The 22,278-nt window shown below is 37.9% G+C and overlaps 1 protein-coding gene across 2 annotated transcripts in view; it reads right to left on the bottom strand.

The window, feature by feature from the left end:
* ZSWIM6 (zinc finger SWIM-type containing 6) overlaps nucleotides 1–22,278 on the bottom strand; it is a 110,436-nt gene that overhangs the window by 28,374 nt on the left and 59,784 nt on the right. The window contains exons 2-4 of one of the 2 annotated variants that reach the window (XM_005489777.4): nucleotides 19,532–19,888; nucleotides 10,387–10,535; nucleotides 9,716–9,866 (exon numbers count right to left, since the gene is read on the bottom strand). In XM_005489777.4, coding sequence (XP_005489834.1) covers nucleotides 9,716–9,866; nucleotides 10,387–10,535; nucleotides 19,532–19,888 — 657 coding nt within the window. The remainder of the gene's footprint in view (nucleotides 1–9,715; nucleotides 9,867–10,386; nucleotides 10,536–19,531; nucleotides 19,889–22,278) is intronic. The other variant, XM_014268992.3, reaches the window with a different exon arrangement.

Here is a 22,278-nt window from a genome sequence, read left to right as displayed (position 1 = left end):
TTTCTTGCTGCCCGCTGCTGCTATAAGGGTTAAAGGCACATGTGCATTTGGCTGAAACAGGTATTTACATCTTGAGATCCTATTCTAAGCTATCAGCAACCACGTAATCTGATTTCTGTTTCAAGTAACTACAAACTTCTGCTTTCTCTTTCTGTGTTTTCAACTTTTAACACAACGGAATAAGGAATTAACCACATGCTTCAGACATTTTGCATGAGCCTGTTGTTCTGGGTTATGACCTTTCATGAATGTTTTAAAAATTCCTGCATCTTTGCAGACACTCTGCCATTTGACCAAAGGGTTCCAAAGGTTTTCAAAGAACAGGAATTTGCTTGAAAGGTGCAGTTTACAGTGTGTCAATGGACTATGATCTCCCCAAGAGAATATTAAGGATCAGTCACATGTTCATTAGATACCCCTGTTGCATCTATAACCTAACCACTGTAGCAAGACAGGGGCTATTAGTCTACAAAGCTGAAGAAAAGCATAAAGAACCTGCAAATGAACCTTACTGATTAACTTTCCTCATATTTAGAAAACTATCTAATTATTTGTTTACAATCAATCAAGTGAAGGCAAAAGCATGGTTAATACTAACATATATAGTACAAAAATGGTCCTTTATCTTAATATAACTCTTCACAATTTTAACTAGCTGCCAATATTTACAGCTAGGAGGCAAACACAAAGTATGCTCCTGACCAAAATATGTATCAGATATTTTATCAATTACTTTATCTAGCAATATACTCTCAGTAGGAACAGTCTATCTTCAGAGATTTCAAGAATTTTCAGAAAGTTGATGTGACTGTAACTATAAATGCATCAAGCTACTTCCATATTAATTTATCCTTGAGATGAATTAATTCCTCTCACAGTTAATTTTTAAAGAAGAGGCAGAACAGGAGATGTTTGTCCCACAAAACAAGTTATTAATAAAGCAGAGACACAAAAATACATCTCCTTTACAAAAAATCACAACAAACAAACAAACAAACAAACAACCAAAAACATGGAGCAAGTGCAAATACTCCCAGTCATACTGGGAATTACAATTGCCACAACTGTTCTCACAGAACATAAATAATGCACTGTAACTGACCAAAGGAATACATTCTGATTGTCTAGTTTGAACTCCTTCCTACACTTTTGTTTCACAAGTCACTTTTACCTTCCGGTCCAAACATGACTGCTGAGTTTTTAAAAAAACAGCAGACTTCAATTACAACTTCTAATACAAGAATCTAGCAGGCGCCTGGCTAGACAGCTTACTGACTACTTACCACAATGCAAAATTCTAAGGTTATTTTTAGTTTTTAGATAAATTTCTCCAGCTCCGATTGTAATTTTCAGCTATGTTTTGTGGGTTTTGAAGAACTGTCTTCCCTATAAAATTTTTTGTCTATATAACAGATAGTTATAAAGGATTTCTTTCATCTTGACTTGACACACCCAAGTGGGTTGATATTCTTGCACCTCTCACTTCCAATTTTTTTTTCCAGTATTCATGCAATACTGGAAAAAGACAAAAGATTGGAAAATAGCACAAGGCTACATGGCTGAACCAGATGTAAAGCTCAGAAGTCAGTGAAAACTCAGTAATTTCTCCCCATGAATCTATCACTTCTCTCTAGGTCTAGTATTTACTAGAAGTGACATTGGAAAATTGAATGGTAGGCCAATGTTACTGAAGTATGAAAAATAACACTAGGGGAAAATAACACTATCAGCTTGGCTTAGAGTAAAACTCTGTCCTTAATCTTTGCAGACATGATTCCACAGTTAGGGCTGCAATGAATTGTGTACCAGCTTCAATACACATCATTTTTTAGGACATTTTCAAGTAAATCAGTTCAACATCACAGGAATAAAAAAACCCCAACTGCTTTAATGTGGGTACTTACAAAAAAACCTGAAGTACTTTCCAACCAACTAAACAGAACAGAAATGCAACTTTCTGTACGGCATTAAAAATAAACCCCTCAAGCTATGCTTACACACTAAAGGTAATTACTGTGACCATTATTTCTGAAATCTGATAAATGCCACAGGATTAGCTCAGCTGGTTAGAGCATGGTTCTAATAACATAAGATTGTGGGTTTGATCCCCATATGGGCCATTCACTTATGAGCTGGATTCAATGATCCTTCTGGGTCCCTTCCAACTCACAGAATATTCTGTGAAATTACCTAAAAAAACCCATTTTTACTGTCATACTCTGGCCTCACATACACCCTCATTTCAAATACTATAATGGCAATGTCAGTAATGGAGGAAGAAGGAAATGATCCCCAGAGAAGGTGGACGAAATCCATCTTTGCAGAACAGCAGCCTGGCTTCATTCACTGAGGAAATGAAGGTGACAGCATCAACCAAGACACTGTAGGGCCATGACAGCAATTGAAGTCATCATCCATAACTCAGGTCTTAGAACAGCAAAACTGCCTTGTGATGCTAATTCTGACCTACTGTTAATTTAGCACCTCCAACAACAGAAATCATTCAAAGACATTGATATAAATCAACAGCTTGTTCCGTGAAAAAGCAGGTGTCACCTTAAGTGCATAACCTGAGGGTAGATGTGTTTCATAAGACAGCTGAGACTAAACAGTATTAATGTAACTATTACTTAAGCAAAGACAGCCTACTGGATATGATACAGTTTAAGACACAAATATGTGTAAGATACCACTCTACCTAGAAAAGGCCCACAATGAAAGACCAAGGGAAATGGTGCATCCAACCTCCCGTCAAAAACAGGACTTCCTACAGCTTTCATTTCAAGGCCACAAATGCCCTATGTACAACTGACTAATCTATACCTAGAAATCAGAAGTTAACTTTATTTTCTACAAGAGCAGGGCATGGATACTTTCTTTAGCTTTAAGGCAATACATGATGCAATTATAAGTGGGTGTATTCAACAATATTAAGACAATAAGCATATAAACTTGGCAGTTGAATTTCAAACTCAGTCTTGCTGTACTGTTTTATAAAAAACATAAAATACAGGGGAAAGTAATTATTTCTACTAATGGCTGACCCAAAAAAGAGAGACTGCAAGAAGTATGCAGGTCCAGAAAAATGGTACTAGAGCACCAAAACTATAAGGAATGCTTAACTTTATCCATTCTTTTTCATGCCAGCCCTGAGTAATCATTAAGTCTAGCACCAGGAAGGAATTCCTCTAGAGGCATACTGGCAACAACCATAGCTGCTTTTGCCCTTTTTCCCCCTCCACTTAAGCACTAAGCACAGATAATCTGTTCAGAACAGCTGGCATGTCCCATTCATACAAGTCTGTCTCTAACTGCAAAGGGAAGGAATGCCTGAGACAGAAATATGGATAGAAAATAGCTTCATTCAGTTAAGGTTAAAAGAATCTAACGCTGTTTTCTAGAGATGACTATAAATTTTCAGCAGGAAAAAATTCAGAGTGGTTTCCAAGTTTAAAAAAAAAAGCAACAAACCAACATTATTTAACACTTGATCATTAGTTTGCTTATGGCAAAATGGTTATTAAATCTCTCTTAATTAGTCTATAATGATTCCTTTGCTAGCCTCAACATTTAGAATTAAGCTTTAGATGAGGAGCAAAGCGTTATAATAAAGATCTAGGCATAATCCATCAGGAAATACATTGCACTATTTCTCTGTATCACATGACTTTGTAAATGGTACTTTAGTTTAACTTTTAACACAAAACTATATAATTCTAATCCAGAAAATGGTCAAAATACCAATAAGTGTGAAATCAAAACAGACTATCAGCCTGACCCAACATTAAAAAGTGGTACACAACAGAGCAAAGTACTAGTGAAAACCTACTAAGAACTACTGCAGCAAAGCCATGTTATCCACCATACTCCTTTGTAGAAATGGTCCATTTAATATGCTAGTATACATTTAGTATACAACAGAAAGGACTGCAAGAATGCCACTGGGAAGAGCTTTATCATATGAATGAGGCTCATTTCAGTACCACAACAGGTTCCTGCACTTAAACACTTTAGATTCCAATAGGTGGCTGAGATACAGAGATTACACAATAAATGTGGAAGGTACCCAGCTGAACACAGAGAGTACCATTTAAGTTCTCATCAACATCATAAAATAAGATGACCAAGAGAGATCTGGATCAGCATGAAGCAAAACCACAACACATACCAACTCTATTCACTGCCCTGCCTTGCCAAGGACCTCTTTGGACACTTCTCCCCCATGACAATGCCATCATATTCCTACTTCACAAGAAACTAATCCTTGATTCTAAAAAAACCCAACTCTCCTCCCCTTTTAGGAGTTCTTAAATATCAAAATGGAGGAAATCTAGTAGAAAGGCTTGTTTTGGAACAAATCCATGCAAATTATGTAAAGTTGCTTCACCTTGAAGATAAGCAATAGGATATAAAGATACTGAAAATGGTAGCTCACAGGAAAAAACCTGATCCTATAATCTACACGTTGACAAGGTATTGGGCTCCATCAATCCATCAAGCAGTAGATACTTGTCTTAAATTCTTCTACTTGACTGCTTTCATCAGATTAAGCATCTGGGATTTAATTTAAGAGTTGCAGCTTTATTAAGCTGTCACAAGAGCAGCCCTACTCTGATAACAGTAGCTGGTCTAATTATGGCCTGGTTTAGGGTTGACAAGTACAATGATTCATTCATGGCACATGAGAAGCAATAAAAAGTTGTTTTGCATTACAGCTTTAAAAAGGTAGACACTTTTTTCATTTAATTTGTCACTTAGCTTTTGCTAAGAGGACTGCTAAATTGCAGTAAGAGGCAAATGGGGCTTTTAGTTTAAATGCAATCCCCATATTTAAATGATCTGTAATGGCATAGCGCTCAAGTGGGAACACTATTGTTTCACAGTGGGCCCTGATGGTGACATGTGACTTTTGTATTCAGGTCTTGTAATATCCATGTGGCTAAAGGGCTTCCAATTTCATTTCACAGCCAGAAGCCTGCAGAAAACACCAATTAACTTGCAGATCCCATGCGCCGACAAAACAGTCTCTTCCCAGCACTGGCAGTGCTCAACCCTTAATTCCAAAACAGAGCCTCACTTAATTCCAAAACAGAGCCTCACAGCCATCATGATCCCTGTGCTGGAGTACAAAGTCAATTTCCCCCCTTTTTTAGGGAAATCTTTTTATTTTTGATGAGAACAAGCAACTTTTATTTTGTTTTTCATGGATAAGTATTAATGACTTGCCCATCTACTAAGATTACTGAGTCCATTTTGTTTCTCTCTAGATTACAAAGAAAGCTTTCCTTCAAACCAGAGATCTCAGCTCAACAGGCATCACCAGGCATTTACTTTGCGTTTCCATTTCCATACTCCATTTTACCAGTGCAATTTAATTAAAAGGCAAACCAAGGGGCTTCAGATAATTAATCATTATGACATCCTAAACTCTTCAACCGTGGTCACCATGAGTCAAACACCTAAAAAACAGCATGTTTTTTGTACATACTGGGATACCATTTAAACAGCAATGTGAAGAATTCAAATTCTGCTTTAAAGTCTGCAAAGTGGAATTCATGTATTACTGTGGCGAGTTGGAAGTAATCACCAGTGCATCACTGAAATTGCATCCAAATTCTCCTAGCTTGAGAAGTATCTGAGCAAGCCTTAGAGCTCTGACCTGTAACCTTTCCAATAGGATACCTCTGACATTCCGTAAGTAGCATTATCCCATTCCTTGATGTAGAACAGGAAAATCTGCTAGGCAATTATTATATTTTACTCCCTATCTAGAGGTTTTAAAAAACAACTGCCTAGTTATGTGGGCAGATCTAGACCTTTTTTTATTAACATGATGCTTTTGCTCAAGAAATTAGGATTTTATACTAAAAAATTGCCAGATTCATAGTTGGACCTAAAGTACCTCATCTGGGGGTCTTGAATGGATGTTTCGGGGATTTTTAGGAGTTTTTTTCATTTTTATTTTAGGTGTGCAGGGTTTCACTGTTGTTGTTTTTAAATCAGCACCTTCATTCAAACCCAAAATTACTTCTACTGAAATCAGCAATTTACCACAAACTTGAACAGCAACTATGATCAAAGCTCAGTGTGTCCTTCCAATACCCTTGCCAACACCCAATGCCAGGCAGGAAGCATCACTTAAATTCTAATGAAAGGTTCAAATGACCCAGTGAAGGAGCAAAGCTGAAGTCATTTAAGTATGCTTAAAAGTCTATGCCAAGATGGAACTGACAAAGTGGCCATATGCCTATAGCAGTTGGCAGACAGAATACCAAGGCAAGCAAGAGAGCCTTTATTAAGCAGAGTCTATATTTACTTACTTTGTACGCCCTAAAATTCTCCCTAACGACAACAAATGGCTACCTACCAGTGACATACATGAGAGTACAGCTAAAAGATTTTTTTTGAAAGACATTATATATGTATATGTATATATATATATATATATATGCCTCCAGATTACTCTGAACAGTAATAAAAACGTTAAATATGCAGAGGCTGTGTCTCACATCTTCCATCAATATTTTGGTTCTCTGACACTCTAGAAGATAACAAGCCAAAGTTTCTTTGTAACACCATGATAGCATGACTCTTTTAAACTCAGTGTCTGAGTTACCTCTTCTACTAGAACAGATCATGTGTTGCTGGGGCTACCCTGATTTTCCCTCTGCAGTCTGCTATGGTAACTCTGGTCTCCCTTAAAATCTACTTGACCTTTTTGTACATTCATTTTTTTTTCTTGAGATGCAAGTTTCAAATGGAAAAAGTAATGTTTTATGTGAAAAGAGGGAAACTCAAGTAAAGTAAGATCCTAGCAAAAACACTGCAGAAGCTTGTAGCCTTCACATCAGGTAGGAGTTAATCTGGAGCAATTCACACAACTAACAGTGTCTTGGAGGTAACTTGCTATGCACCAGTGGAAGGAACCAAGATATCCTATCAGTGGGGAGAAGAAATAGACAGTTTAGAATCAGGGAGATGGAAGAATCAAGTTAAGTTCTACCCTTTGCCTACTGCCCGCCTGGTGTGACTGAAGAGTATTTGCAAGTGAAACCATGGTACAAGATCAACATATTTTGATTCTCTTAAGAGGTGTCAGAGCAGTCCAGAACTGAAACAATACAGTCAGCCTCAGACTGCAAATACAGCAGGTCAGGCAGTGGTAAGGCTGCTTTTTGGAAGTGACATCTAGGATTCTGATTAAATAGAGGTAAATCATATTCAATTAATCCAAAAGTATTTATTATTTGATCCTGCAAAAAGATAGATTCTACCTCCTCTACCTTCAGACAGGTGCTGTCAAGAAAATGATGTTAAAGAAGACTGATGAAACAAGAGGAGCTGCTACAAAAATTTAAAAAAACTTTGTTGTTTATTGACAGCATGTGGCAAGACTGCTACAGGTAACAGATGGAGAACACATTTCTGCCTCTCCCACCACCTACCAACTCAACCCACATAAGCAATGAAGCATGAGACCCTCCAGGTTTCAGTATCCTGGGATACAATTTTGTTCCATGTATGTCCAGCTAGGCATGTGCCTTGCTTGGCAAAAACTGCTATTTTTGGCAAAAACAAGACAAGGCATCATAAAAATGGTGGTTAAACTTACAGTTATTTCTATACTCCAACAGAGCTTTGCATGCTATGATATTAGGGATTCTGGTCATAGAAGTATAGGTAATAAGCAGTTTATTAGCCTAGTGCTTCAGCTAGAATGAACATAATTTTTGCTATACAGGTTATATCCAATCTTATCCCACCAGTTGGTATCTGATTCAATCATGATCATTTTTGACCTCTAAGAGTGCAAAAGTTAAGTTTTGCATTTGAGACTTCTTTTCTAAATGAAGCATATTACACTTACTTGGATTTGATTTCATTTAGCTTGATTTTGGACCTTAAAATTACATTAAGAGCATTACAATATTTCCTCTCTCCTTTACATTACTTACATAATGTCTCACAGGACATCATCTGTAAACTTTTGCTTGTTTATTATTAAATGTTTTTATGCTTTCTGCCACATAATTCAGAATGTAGCCATATTGACCAGAGCAGATCAAAACTGACTTCTTTAAGTCTAGACTTGAAAAGCCTTTCCAGAATGAGAACACAGGTTTCTAATCCAAATGCCATGAATCACAATGCAGATCCATTTAGGCCATGCGTGTCGCCAGTTTGCTTTAGGAAAGCCTCCAAGACACTGTAGTAAGGTTTGGAATGCTAAGACAGACGTGTTAATATGTTCACTCATACACTCAGTGAAATACCTCTCAGAGGAATAAATTAGATTTACCACTGTATTTTAAATCAGGTTGTCTTTAACCTCCCACACACTTGTGTATCTACTAGTTAGTAGTTTGTTACAGCACTTGATATCTAGGAAAGCAATGCTTGTGGTTACTTTCTATCTTTCCTCTCATGTGCCATCCTGAAAAACTTTCAAATTGTATTGATTTTCCCTTCAGATAACACCCTGTATCAACACAGGCTGAGAGGGATTTAGAGCAGCCCTGCAGTGAAGCACTTGGTATTACTAGTGGATAAGAGGCTGGACCTGCCCCAGCCATGGCACTGCCAGCCCAGAGAGCCACATGTGTCCTGGGCTGCATCCAGAGCAGGGTGGGCAGCAGGGCAGAGAGGGGATTCTGCCCCTCTGCTCTGCTCTGCTGAGACCCCCCCTGCAGGGCTGCATCAGCTCTGGGGGCACAGCACAGGAGGGATATGGACCCATTGGAGGAGACTGAGAGAAGGGCCACAGAGATGACAAGAGGGACAGAGCACGGGCCATAAAAAGAAAGGCTGAGAGAGTTCAGGTTTACTCAGCCTGGAGAAAGCTCTGGGGAGAGCTTAAAGCACCTTCCAGTACCTAAAGGGGACCTACAAGAAGGCTGAAGAGGGACTTTTTAAAGGCATGTAGTGATCAGACAAAGGGGAATGGCTTTATGGTGAAAGCTGGAAAGTTTAGATTTGGTATTAGGAACAACATTCTTTACTGTGAGGGCGGTGAGGCACTGGAACCATTTGCTCGGAGCAGCTGTAGATGCCCCATCCCTTGAAGTGTTTCAAAGCCAGGTTGGATGAAACTCTGAGCAAACTGGTCTAGTGAAAATTGCACCTGCCCATGGCAGGGCACTTGGAACTAGGTGAACTCTAATGTCTTTTCCAACCCAAACCGTTTCATGGTCCTGAGATGAGATTCTTACAGATTTTGAAAATTTCTGTAGTAGTTCAAAACTGTATTAGTGAGGTCCTCACGCCATTCGAATATACCTTTCGCATTTCAGCCCATTTCAGCAATGTTAATTGTTAGTCTTCTGTATTTTGTCTCCTTTCTTGCTCAGTAATTGACTTCTGTAACTGTGAATCGGTTTCTTCCTCAACCTTTCCAGCTCAGCACTAGAGGCTTATGCATTTCACCTCAGCGGTGTAGCTACATTTCCACTTTTTGCTTTATTCTTTCTAGCACCACTAGTACTTAAGTTTTGGAAACGTACTTCTTTTACACCATCCTCCCTCTCTCTTCCAAATGCAACTGTCTCATGCTGTAGGTCAGAAATTTCATTTTACCCAAACTTAACTGAATAAAAGAAAACTGCAGGAAATTCTAATCTGCTCAGCCTAGAACCACAATAGAAGTTTTTCTCAACTCCAAATACACAACTGTTTCTTTATTAAACATATGAACACCTAAATGAGTCTGTGAATTTACCCAGTTCATCCCAGAGCTGCCTATACTTGTCAGTCATTGTAGTTCCTTGTTGTCTCCAAAGCGACAGACGGGGGTCAGCCATGAACTGTTCTGTTATCAACGTCAACATGCGAGCTCCATTTGAATCTCTCATTTTTAGCATCTCTCGCACCTAGGAAACGAGTCTTTTAATACAAACTTGAAAAAAGCAAAGAAATCGCAGTACAGACAATATGCTGCAGTGTTAAATATTCCCCTTTTGCTAAGTTAGAAATGCAATTCATATGTGTGATGGCAAATTTTTAGGTAGAAAAAACAGTCTGCCTTCCCAATTTTTGACAAAATTTTGGGCTCAGTATTCAATTGCAACTCTTCAGAGAATTTTTCCACAAGCAATCCACAGGTGTATTATACAAACTGCTGTAAGGTTTTCCAACATTTTGGGGGTGGAAAGGAAGAAGAGAACAGCAAAGCTGTAGAAGTTTGAAATGTTACTTCATATCCTTACACTGATCAAGACACACCAGATTGTAGTCCAGTTCTGTACAACTCACTGTCAAGTTGCCATTGTATTCCCAAGGCTTTGTGTTATTTTAGAACAGCAGAATCTAGAACTGTGAGTAAGATGCAAGCAAGTACAGACTGGCTTGGAGAACAGAGGAAAGAAAAAAGGTTCAGAGTACTCAACACACCTTCGCAAAAAGCAAATTGAGCTGCTTCCCTGATCCATGGTATCCACCCTGGGAAAGGAAGAGTTTAACCTGTTCTTGGACTTGTTCCTCATCCAAATGCCAGCAATTTTCATCATCTATGCTAGCACCTGCTGTTGGGTCAGGAGCACCTGCAAACAGCAAGAAAAGAAATCATTATGTTCTATATGAAGAAGAGAGGTTCTTGAGTCCAGGGGAGAGGACTACTGCAGAGGGGTTTTTTGTGTCTTCTCCTGTTTTGGATGCCTTGATTTTAATCTAAACAGTCTTTAAAACAGACTTAAATTTCTTCTCAGTAGTCTTTAGCACTTAGAAATTATACCTATGAAAAGGCATTTAAATACATAATATTCTCTTCTCTGACAAAGTATTAGAATCAAGGTAAGGGTTTTTCTTCCCATCTCAGCAGCTACACTAGAATGATTTTACAAGGAAAATTAAGATTTTTGAATTATATTTCTACCACTGTGATGTTAAAACCACTCTCCCCAAAACACCTGTGTAATTCCTGTACCTTCAGCAATCTTGCTCAGGTTTAAGTGACTGCTAGTGAGCGCTGCTATTGATGAACATGAGGAGAATCATCACCTTGGTGCCTCTGAGCTGTGATGGCTCTGCAAAGCTAAACAAAGAGTAAAAAAATCCCCAAACAAATCCAAAGTCTTAAAGTACTAAAGGCATTTCCATCATAAGTAAGAGCTATAGACACTTTAGATTATGCTGCTTTCAAGGAAGCATTTTAACATAGGCAATGTCATCTGCACAGAGTCAATTTGGAGCAACTTGAATTAGGCCAGTGTCCGCTGAGATTACTAGATTCACATCCAGCAGTGCTTTGGCCACAGATTGCCATAACGCAGCTTTTGAAGATCAGACCAGTGATGTTCCCTCTCTTGAACTTAACAAGTTCTTGCACCATCTAGTAAACCCTGTTTTTCTGAAGAACCCTGCACCTCCACTGGACATCTTCTAAAAGGTCTTCAAACTGAATAGGCTGAAAAGTACTTATCTACAGCGTTGGACTCAGCTCAAGGTTGGGAATCACCATACCACATATCAGTTATTTTAAGCATGGCTGAGACTTAAGTTGACTTTATATTTTAATTTTGAATTTATCACAGCTGCATAATCTCTATTATGTTTTGAGAAGATGTTATAGAAATGAATCACATTCAACAATCTCTCTCATTGAAATCTGTGTCCATGTTACTCTGTAGAAAAAAGAAAATATTGCCAGGGAAAGAAAATGACATAAATTTCTAAAAAGCAAGGATTTTTTACAGAAATCCTAAAAACTTAAAAAACCAAAATAGCTACAACTCTATGATGTACAGGAAAAAAACCCATTGATTCTATTGATTCAAGCCTTTGTTTCACAATTGCAGCTTTGCTATGAAGGTGAAGCTTTTAAGTGCTCACAGGAAATGCTGAACTCTTTATTCAATGAAAATACAAACAGAAGATTTAGAGGGTCAGAGGGATGTCTTATCTACAAATTGCTGAGACAGTAAACAAAAATATGTTTCAGCTCAGCAACTTCCTAAACTGCCTCATTTTCACAGCCTAAAACAGGGAACAATGCACTGCTGTATATATACACACATATGTGTTTAATTAATAAGAAATTGTGTCTTTGGAGGTGTGAATAAACTCTCCTGCTTTCCACAGGAACACAAAAATGCCTCAGAAGACAGGAATCAAGCTCAAGACAGTACAAAAATCAAGGAATCAAAAACTTGATCTTCTGCAAATGTTTCCATCTTCAATTTATTTATTTTAAAAGGCTTTCAATTCTGTCAGCTATATGAAACACATACTGATAAGTCTTCGGTTGCACAGAACAAGATAAAAAGGAAAATCAAGCCACACAAGAATAAGCAGTGCAGCTGTTGCACAGACCAGGTTCGCAGTATCACCTTGCAAATAGTTTAAATATTTCATTGCTCTAAAACACAAAGAGGGTGAAGAGGAACTATATAAAAGCAACAGTATATACAAGATACACTTAAATTTGTTCCTTATTTTAGTGGAGATTTATCTTTAAATAATCTTGGTATGGTTACTTTCAAACTAAATTAAAAATAGCCCAGTATTCCCTAGCTAAGCTTCCCTATTTAGGGGATGGAAAAAAAATCCTTCTGCAACTGTTCACACTTTATCAAAAGCTCACCTGTCATTTTGTGTTACAAGGTTAGAAAAGCAATGCAGCTACCACGGATTCTTTAACAACAGGTTTCCTTTACAAAAATAAGTGTGCCTGCTACCCAGGGCCACCGGCACTGCCTCCACCAAGGCTACTCCTGCCAGTATGATCCCAAATATATCTTAACCAGGAGCACAGTATCACTATACTCACATCACTGTTACTTGCAAGCTGTTAGGCCACTGCTAGCTGTTAGACGACTGTAGAAGATGAAGATGCCAAGAGTCTGTGCCTTACAGTTCTCTTCAGCACAGTACACAGATACTCTGACTCAGAATGATTTTCTTTCTTACAAGATCTTACATAGGCAACATTCAGTATGATCAAAATTTTTAACTCTTAAGAAATTTCAGCGCTACCAAATCTGTTGGTAGTCTTCAGCAATAGCCGTGGGTGACTCATCTAGCCTGTTTCCTCTCCCACTCCAACAGATCCTGGATGGGATTTCTACACTGGCATTTCTTCTGAAAACATAGGAGTGGGTGAACGGTAAGAAACTATCTGAATGAGCAGGAGGAGGAAGCTGCCTTAGGGGCTGTAAGAAGCCCTAGCAGTAGCTGTCAGCAAGGCTCAGGCTCAGCATTGAATAGGCAGAGCTGGCTCAACCCAAAGGCAGCAGCTTCGCTTAGGGTGTGGCACGGCCCTGAACTGGCACTGGCAAGGCTTTGGCAGGAGGACAATTTGGCTGCAGAGAGGAAAGAGGAACATGAGCAGCCCTGAATTTAAACTCTGCAGGGCACTTTGGTACCAGGGTTAAATTAAACCCTGTCTCCCACTTGTAACCTGGGGATAAGTGTTACTCATGTGCTTTAGAGAGATGTCATGAGGATACATGAGTTCACATTTGAACTATGAAAGTGAGAAGTACTGTATAATTATGCTAATACTAAAACCCATAATTAAAGTGTGTCAGTTTATAGACACTAAACTAACATATTAATCTCCCTCTCCCCAGCCTCTGGCTTTTTAAACTTTTGCCATGACTGGTGTTTGAAATACACTGTACATCATATATATACATTTTAACATAATAAATAAAGCCTTCATAACCAGTATATAGACAGAGACATATATACATACTCATGCTCTTTTACTATAATTACTAAATTGCAATCTCAGCAGTCAAAGCAGGAATATTGTGCACAACTGTTTGTGACACTGAACACTTAATAGTGTTTGAAAACAGGGTAGCGGCCTCTTACATTTAGGGTCATAGCATGTTAAATATAACCAACTCCCAAGTTCTAAGAAGCAGGAGCATTTGAAAAATAAACACTTTGTTCATTTACATAGCATTTAAAAGCAACTGCTTTCAAGATGAGCAACCATGTTTAAGCACTGATGCTGTACATGGAGAACTTAACCTCACAAAATAGAAGCAAGTAGGGAGCAATGACTAAAAATGGACTAAGAAGTTCTTATATAGCCAACTACTCAGGGGCAGATCAACAGGGAGATTTGGATAAAACAAGGCAAACTGCTTCCGTGATCCTTATTTCTGCAGTATCAAAAGAGTTGACTTCAAATAAAACCATGCTGAATTATTCACTTGTAGCAATCTACACAGATATCCTCTTCAACTTTCTAATAAAAATGTCATTAATTTGACTATACAAATGAACGGTACATCAGTTACATTTTATTAAAAGTCATCCCATGGCAGCATTAAGGAGAAGATATGGAAAAATTATTACAAATAAAAAGCATGACTTAATGAGTATTATGTGAAGACAGAATGAAAGAAACCCAGCCAGAAACCAATGTTTCCAGATGCTAATTCACAACAGAATAGTGATTGATTTTTAAAAACACAGTATACTCAAATTATTCTAAACAATAACTAGATAAAACCAAAGATCATTAAAACAATGATTCAAAAATATTATTATGTCTTTGATTCTCCAAATGATTCCAAGTTTAGACATAAGTCACATAACTTCAGGACTTTTGGGTGCACTACTTAACACCTGCTCAGCAGTTCACAGCACCAAAGGAAAACAGCAAATGCTATGAAGCTGTCAGTGATAACAACACAAAACATGAAGACTATGATAAGTTGCAGAGGAAAGTTAATTAAATCCCAACAAGTTTTTTAACTTCCAAAAACTCTGCATTCCCTCTGTACATATTCTACTGACAATATCTAATCTCTCCTGCTAAAATACGCATCTCACAAAAATCCACATCATCATATAGCAATACATTTCAAAATTTATTTGTGCATGGCAGATAGAAGAACTTTATCAGTATAGATAAGCATACTTTATTTTAATTATTTACTTTCCATGTCTTTTAGCAAAATCTCACTATTTTCTATGCAAAAAGTTTTATATTTATGTTTATTTTATCTGAAAAAACCTTTCCTAAAAATATTAGTTTCATAAATTATTTTTATGTTACTTTGCAGCTACCAGTCTTTTCTTTTTATTTTTACATTCTACTACTTATTTACATTTAGTTAGGTTTCTTGAATTTCTCTAGTTTTGGCTACTCTTACTTCCTCCCCAGATGTGGCTCACCAAACAATTCTCATACTAAGCACTTTAATTCTTCTTTAAAGGAAATTCACCTGCCACTTCCTGCATTCATCTTTTGCAACTAGACTCTCAATCAATTTTGCACTTAAGGCAGGGCCATGTGAAAGATTCCATAACTTTATGTAATGTTAAAGAAAATTTATTTTTATTCTTTTTACTAGCAGATCACCAATATGTTTTATTCAGCCCTACTCTAACCCACAATATTCTATTAAAACACGCATCATTCTGGTTAATACATTAAGTACATCTAAACATGTATTAACCTGTACCTCCAGATTGCCTCTTTGAACTTAACAGTTACAGGAACAATATCAGATATTCTGAAATTTTCTTTGAAAGTTTTTTTTTTGGTAGATGTTTTCTTCTTGAATGCCTCCCCCAGCACTGCTAATATACATTACAAATTAACATTTGCTGAGGATGTGCCCACATTTGCCTGGACAAATGCAGAAAAAAGTAGAGAAAACAAGGTGCCTGTCCTTCTGAAAATGAAAATACTTCAGTTGCTTCCTCCCATACCCTCCCTCTTAAACTTGAGTTCACCTGTATATGGATCTGTACTAGCAAGTGACTTCTACTCTGAGTTGGAGAATCAGCGAAAGGCAGAAACTCTGGAGAAATCCATATATTTCCTCCAAGAGCAGAGATTGCAACAGCAGCAAGAAACACTCAGGAAAAGAAAGAGTACAGCTCAAAAGGTAAAAATTAAGTAGGTTTGCCAGGCTGCCCTTATACTAAAACCATCAGAGCATTTTTCACTATGCACATAATAAAAACCGAATACAAGACTAATATAAAAAACAGACCTTCCCTCTCTCCCTCCACCCATCCCACAGTTACTTTGCTATTTCCACTCAAATTCTCATGAACACAGTGTAGCCTTTCAATCAATTTACTGAAGTGAGAGTTTCCTACCTATGAAAAGGCAGATCTAAGATGACAAATCCAGCTGACAATCTAGTGTCATCCTGACTGCTCTCTTCCTAGAATATACATTCTCTCCTACCAATGGTACAAAAATTAAAAGGGAGGAAAAAAGCCTCAGCTAAGCAAGACCCAAAGCTATATCCAGCTTCCTGTGAGAGCATACCCAAACCAAAATCCAATGTGAAGCCAGCAGTTCCTGGTGTAGTAGAAACACCAGGGAGGGTATCATACATACAAGTTGTTGTCAGTATGGATTACACACACAAAACTCCAGTTGAGATCACCAGGAACATGAACAGCTGCAACAGTGTCACATGAAAAAATCAAAACACAGTAACTTCTCAAAATCAAGAGGTGCTTTTGTGCACTAAAAATATGAAGAGCGGTCTTGCAATCACCACCAAGTGAAAATAGCATCGCAAATACAGAAAAATATTCCCACTAAATCACTTGTCTGTCCTAAAGAAGGTAGCGACTAGCCAACATATTCTTCTGATTTTAACAGCATCCTCTTACTTCTCCCTGCAGCAAGGCTCAGTCATGAAGCAAGAAAGCATATTGCATCACTTGTGTCCACCAAGAAACTCAGAGGGGTTGGTTATTATAGACCTGTGTCACTGTAAGTTACTTCACTAATTCCCCCAGTAATCTCCTGAAAGGTGGCCAAAGACAGTCACTGAATGCTGCATAACACAGCATTCAGGTGAAACATTATCCAATTAGCTTTTTGTTTAAAGCAGAGAACTGATGTTGTTTCATCTAATCATCTCTCTCATGAGCCAGCTCATAAGGAAGACAACTGTGGTCAAAGCTCTTCCAAGTCCCAGACCATTCAAACATACAATTAAATACTATTCAAGAGCTGACTTTTCTAGCACATCACTGAAAATATATGTAAATTAGAGGTACTACAGTGATCACAGAGGGGAAAAAATAAAAGAATGGAAGTCTTATACAGAACAACATTGAAATTAAACTGCCTCTAGGCAACATTGAAAATAATTTCCCCGTACAACTCCAGATTCAGAATTTCTCTTAATCAAAGCTGTTTCAGATTTTTCTGTGCCAGGTCTCCTCTACTTTCAATAAACAAGTTTTTCTAAGTATTTCTTCTCACTTATCTATGCCTTCAAGTAGAATTTAATATCACTTCTCTTCAAACACCAGTTCAGTGAAGTCAGACTGTTCAAAGCAAGACAGGTCTTCAAGACAGTTTTGTGCTACAAACTCAACATCTGCAGCAGAGGAGGTATGATAGAGTAAATGGTGATCTTACATCCATCACGCTATGATATTAGAATGAGAAACATTTTATTGGTTATTTTTCATTGAAGTTTTTTGTCAGGTGTATTATTTTTAATCTAAGGAATTTGATTAAAGATCAGAAGAACAGAATTATGGTATGAATCCCAGAAGAACACTTCTCTACAGAAGAACTCACTTTTTCCTTATAAGAACTATGTAATTTTTTAGTATTGTGAACACAAAATAATTCAGACCACGGTTTTATGTGTGTCTGAGAGAAAAGCAGGAAACTATATAAAATCTTTTATAACCCAGTCTCCTTTGGTAATAGCAGTTCATTTTCTTATGCTTCCTGGATTTTCTACTTTGGCGCTTGGCATTTTAGTAGAAAATAGTCAATAATGACATGCTGCAATCTCACCTACTAGGAAGACAGCAACAAATAGAAGAAACATTTCAGTTTTTTGGATCATTTTAAACTAATTTGCTCAAATTCTTTTTGAAATATCATAACTGATTATCAGCTTAGAATAGGAAATAAAAAAACTAATTGCTATTGTCAATGATAGAAATCTCAAATCTTTCTCCAAAACTACTTAATATAATAATGAGCAATGAGACAGTCTGACAGTAAATAGTTGGCAAAGACTAACATGCCTATGATTAGTCTAATTTACAGACTTCACATTTATCAAGCCTGTAACAGCTTGTCATTTTTCTTACATTAGCCATAGTATAGCTAATACAGACATTTATAACACCTGTCCTTTGTGCCCCATCCCTGCCTTCCCCTTTTCTAATCACCCTTGACTGAATCTTCTGTACACCTCTTGTACCCTAATTCTTCCTTACCCATTAACTCACAAATGTTCCGGTTGTTAACATCTCTCATATGATACATGCTTTCAGCTCACAACATCTGAGCATGTTCCTCTACTGCTTAATGTCCTGCCTCTCCTTTAGTGCCACTTCCTTTCCACTGTCACCATTACATCCAACAACTACAGCAACTGCCTTGCCTCTGGCCACATCTCCATCGCCCCCAGTGCCAAAAAAGACCACTGCTCCTGAAATTCACTTTCTCACACCATCACCTGTCTCTGCCTGTTAGGGTCACAGAAGCACAAGCAGAAAGTTTAAGCTGCAGATAAATCCTCTTATTAAAATGACTGGGTTTTTTCTGCCTACACTATAACTAACATAAACATGGTTTTCTTTATCCTAATATTAAGCATCTTGACTCTGTTTGTATTGCAAGTTCTTTGAGTAATGGTCACGCCTCAAATATTTAACACAAGACCTTTTCCTGTCAATGAAAATGAAAGAAAAGAAGATATTTTTATAAGATATTAAGATATTTAAGATATTCTTTCCCCCTAAGCTGCCCTTATACTTACAGCCCTGGCCACCCGAGAGGACGTTTCTATCAGGTGACATGTCAGGAACACAGGACTCCAATAAAACTAGCTGGGTCACCTCAAACCCACAACTACCTACTCTCAGTTCAGCAGGGTCCACAAAAGAGCCATGTCAGAAGCCTCAAGTCAAACTCAGCACACTTTAACAAAAACAAGTTGTCCACAGCAAAGAATAGCCATTAAAATCATGTGTAGCAGAGAGAGCAGGAAAGATCAAGATCTTAGCTATGCTGTAACTGCTGCAGCACCAACAGGAAAAAGCACTGAAATGCAGTTTTTATGTTTCTTCTGACACCATATATAAAACAAATCCCAAAACTTATTAGAACTATATTTAATGAATGAAATAACTGTAACATCTACTTGCTTTTATGTTTTGTTGTTAGAACAAAATTCCACAATCAAAGTGTCAGAAAACTAGTACAAAGAACAAAATAACAAGACACCACTGGTAAACTGATAAAAAGAGTTCCTTTAAGCAATATGGCTATACAAAGAACACCACTACTCAGTTTTCACTAGCTGGAAAACACAAGCATGAAGCAGGTTATTCACTTATTAACTGAACTGCAGAAAACGTCAAGCTCATTGCTTGTGAGTTCTTTTCTCTATTCCAAAGAGCACCATTTTCTAAATATCTCAAAATGAAGGTTCAGTAGAAGAATCCTCTTTAGAAGACACCAGAATAATTCAGCACCGAAGACCACTAGGCAGGTCACGCTCCTGAATGTACAAAAAAAAGCTCAAAATCTATGAGGAAATGAAACAAAAGGAAGGACAAGTATCAAACTCACCATGGACTTGATTGATTTCTGAATTCTGAGAAAGGATTTCATCTGCTAATTTTTGAGCAGTTGGCAAAACTTCTGTGTGGTGTACTGTGATCAAATACTGCACAAATTTTTGTAGTTGGTCTCTGTTCATTTGAAAGAGTGTCTCTGAAATGGGAAGATGCAGTTTGACCTGATCTGGCTTGCGGATCCGGTATAAAGAGAGCGCCACAACATGGGCACAGTAAAATATGTCCTTGTTTCCACAGCTACAGGTCACTGAGGTAATCTTGCAACGATCAAAGCTGATAGCTACATTGCAAACAGTTTCTGGCTCCGATTGCATTGCAGGCTCTGTTACTGTGCCACTCAAGTGGAAACCTGTGCGGGAGGGGAAAAAGAAAACTTAATGATACATGTAAAATACTATATCTCATTATCAAGGAAGTTTTCTTAATGAAAAATTATACATCTCAAAGAACTTTCTTCAATTACAAATATGATTAATCCTTTTTTCCATACATACCTCTTTCATCTCAAATAAATCAAAAGGGGAATAAGAAGTTAGTTTATATGCCCTCTGCCATACCCACAACATTCACAGAAGCTTGACACCAAGAGAACTAGTTATTTGGTAAATGACAGCTGCAGAAGCAGACCAACATCCCATCAAAACCAACACGAAACTACTCAGTAAATTGGCAGCAATTTTCCAACCCCCCACCCCTTCCCCAGGGAGCCTGCAGCACGTACCAGCAAATTTAAGCTTTCTCTCAATAAGCAAGAAGGAAGTAGTGCACTCTAGTGGCATGAACTCAGGTTCTAGCTCAACTCCAGCTGACTCACTGACAAGTCACATATCCTCCTTGCTTTTGCTTCTCCCTCCACTGAGCTCATGTTAATGCTCACCATCACCCAAGTGATCCAGCAGAATGGCTATGTTTGTGCAGCATTTCGAACATGGAAACTGCTGCAGTTACCAATACACAGCATGCCAGACTTGTAATCCTCAATGAGACACATATGCACTGCTCCAGATGCATATGCAGTGTACATTTTGGTCCTGGTTTTCCATCAGCATACTAAAGCACAAGGCCAAAGAGCTAGGTCTGTGTGTATTATAAGAAGAAACAGTATATCCTAAGCAAGATGCTTCCTTCAGCAAATACACCACATGTCAGCGCAGCACAAGATCTCAAATGCTGAAGATTCAACCTAAACCCACCTGTCTGTCCAACATGAAGGTCCAGGCTTGGCTCTCAACGCTTTATCACTGAATACCAGAATAAGGGGGTTTCTTTTTGATTTTATGCAAGCATGATATTGATTTCAGCTCAAGCATTAATTCAGAGACACAGACACAGGGCAATGAAACTGAATTCCATATGCTGCACCAGCACTAATTTGGGAAATCCATACGCAATCTGAGATAGATACATGTAAGGTGTTATATAACAAATACTTACAAAGGAAACAATATGAACCCACACTCCCCCAATGTGAAAAAAATTGATCTAATATTCCTGAAATACCAAAGAAGTGTACTGCAGGAAGCATTATCACATGAAAATTAGACATGGGGGAAGAGGGGGAAGCAATATATACATAGCTCTAATCCAAAATGCACTGTCCCCAACCAGTTTTAAAAAACTCTATATCTTACAGGCAACAAAAAGGAAAACCCTTTATTTTTCCATTTGTTTATACTGTATATTTCAGAGCAGGTTATGCAGTTAGCAGCACTGCAGTACTCTCATACTCTACCCTGAAGACAGTCATACGCATACACTAACATTGACTTTGCAATGGAGTGTTTCCCAGATAGATAGGAGTCGAGGCTGAAGTGCAGAGAGAAGAAAGGCAGTGGATGAACAAGACCAGGATCAAGCAGTATTCTTGCTCCTACTCCCCCCTTGTTAAGAGAAAGGGAGTGGAAGTGCCCGTCACATCATGAGCTCCTTCCTCTGTCTTTCCTTTTGGTTTTTAAGTAGTCACAGTGTTTCTTTAAGTGCCTACTCTCAAAAAGAAAGCCTTTGTAAAAGTTTAACCAGCACTATCTATTTCTGGTTCATTCTTAGTAAGTGGAAGTTGGATTGATGGTCCCAAAGAAACTGCATACGAGATAATTTTAATTCCACTTTCTTGTGCAGCATACATAAAAAAACCATCTATAATCCATGAACTGAGGAAAAGTCTAACACCTGAACACAGAAAGAGCCTGATCCTACTCCTTCCTACTCTTTCTAAATACCTAGATTCCTATTAAATACAGTAGAAAAATGCCCAATGAAAGCTTTTCTGTTAAACTGATGAAAAATAATTAAAAAACCAGCTACTCTAACAACATTACCAATTTCAATTCATCAGTATATTGTTCAAGCAGTCAAAAAAGCTAAAACCCTCCTGGAAACATGAAGGTCTCCAGAAATATTCAGAGTTAAGAGCAGGCCTGCCCTTAAATACCTGCACTGCTTAGATACAAACACAGGTCATGGGTCCCTCTCCACTGGGGGCTTTTTATTAAGAATTCATGTCACAAGCACCAAAATTTAGAAACACAGATACTGGTCTAACAATGACAGTGCTAATACAGTCACCTTACTTAGCCTACCCTTCTTAACTTACTGGGAGTTTAAACAAATTAAACACCTGCTGCTCTTGCAGGCTAAAGACGTAGAAGCTCTGTATTAACTATCGCACTAAGATAAGTATCCTAATTATGAAACACTGTTCTGCTCCTCTTTATGTGTTTGTATTTTTAAAGCAATTGT

This window comes from Zonotrichia albicollis, chromosome Z (assembly GCF_047830755.1).
Source record: "Zonotrichia albicollis isolate bZonAlb1 chromosome Z, bZonAlb1.hap1, whole genome shotgun sequence".
Classification (NCBI taxonomy): domain Eukaryota; kingdom Metazoa; phylum Chordata; class Aves; order Passeriformes; family Passerellidae; genus Zonotrichia; species Zonotrichia albicollis.
Note: the sequence above shows the minus strand (reverse complement) of the source record. Positions and strands in the feature narration are given on the sequence as shown.